Raw genomic sequence first — 1,348 nt, 5'->3', positions numbered from 1 at the left:
AGTAGAGGTGGGGGGGGTGGTCAGCAAGAGAATGCAGATTCACCTCAGTCTCTCCTCCCCGCTGTTTCCGACTGCAGTGGTCTGTCTCGCCTCGGTCTCTGCAGATACAGGCGGGGATTGAAAGGGACATAGACCGCTGCAGCCAGCACCAGCGGGAAGGAGAACGGAGGAGCCGTTTGGGGGCTTGAAAGTTCAGTTGAGAGCTGAAATAAGCACACCAGCAACCTTGACAGTTGGCATGCCTTAAAAGTTACTGTTTAGGGAGACATTAAATTGGTTCCTCCTTAAGGCCCCGTTCACATATAGCGAATTGTCGCGCGATTTCCGCCGCGATATCGCGCATTTTTGCCGCGCGATATCGCGAGAAGTCGCCGGCCAATGTTATTCAATGGAGCTGTCTTAACTCCATGTCGCTCATCGCGGTCGCAAGTCGCTTCTACCGGACCCTTTTTTCGGCGGGTTTTGCTTTTTTTCTATGGAGCCCGAAGGGGAAGGTCACGCTACCGTCGCTGGATCGTCGCTGGAACGTCGCCCCGAAAGTCGCGCTATCCCGGCCGCGGCAAAGGTATGTCGCTATATGTGAATGGGGTCCAACGTAGAACTATGAGGTGAGTGATTTCCACTCATCCTCATAGTTAGAGCCGACGTGTGACAGTAAAACTGTCACAGGACGGCTCAATAGATCGGGAAGTTAGCGGAACACATAGCGTCACTCACTCACTTCTCGATCATCTCACTGCAGTGAGTGGTGACTGTCAGTCACGGCTCCCTGGCAGGGATTACCTGTGACGGACTCCCTGATACCCCGACTGGATATCTCCGTCTTAAGCCTGTTCCCTGGGTGCTGGAACCAGAAGCTAGTGAATATACTATTGGCTTACCCCAAGAATCAGACAATACTGAATTTGGAGTGGAAACATGAACTGATTTATTAAAGAAAGCACACAGAGTTTATACCTCACAGAATCAGATAAAAGTTCAGTGTGTTACCTTAAACAATTCCCACCCCTAGACAGCCGGGTGCCGCATTCAAATTCCTTAATTAGATGAGAGCTTGATCACATCATCCCAAACAATGGCCACTCCAGACAGCCTGCTGCCTTCACAAAATTACATTTAACAGAGATGGTATCCCAACAAATGGAAGTCCGGATGGTTCAAATCAAGTCAAATCGTGACAAGTTCTCTCTAGATAAAATATTAAACAGGAAAACACACACAGCAAACAAAGTTCTCCGGGGTAATAAATCTCTGCAGCCCTAGGTCCGTCACATTTCCCCCATTTCTGTGCACCACTTCCCCCCTACTTCCAATTGAGGACCCCGCACAGATTCCCCCCTCCCCCCCC

General features: G+C 50.2%; 1 protein-coding gene across 1 annotated transcript in view; it reads right to left on the bottom strand.

The window, feature by feature from the left end:
- TBC1D14 (TBC1 domain family member 14) overlaps positions 1-1,348 on the bottom strand; it is a 103,020-nt gene that overhangs the window by 76,746 nt on the left and 24,926 nt on the right. Inside the window, 1 exon segment of the mRNA XM_018561433.1 lies at positions 991-1,008. Within this exon segment, the coding sequence (XP_018416935.1) occupies positions 991-1,008 (18 nt within the window).

Source organism: Nanorana parkeri, unplaced genomic scaffold, assembly GCF_000935625.1.
Source record: "Nanorana parkeri isolate BGI_ZX_2015 unplaced genomic scaffold, ASM93562v1 scaffold523, whole genome shotgun sequence".
Taxonomy (NCBI): domain Eukaryota; kingdom Metazoa; phylum Chordata; class Amphibia; order Anura; family Dicroglossidae; genus Nanorana; species Nanorana parkeri.
This window is presented reverse-complemented; position numbering and strand designations above follow the sequence as displayed.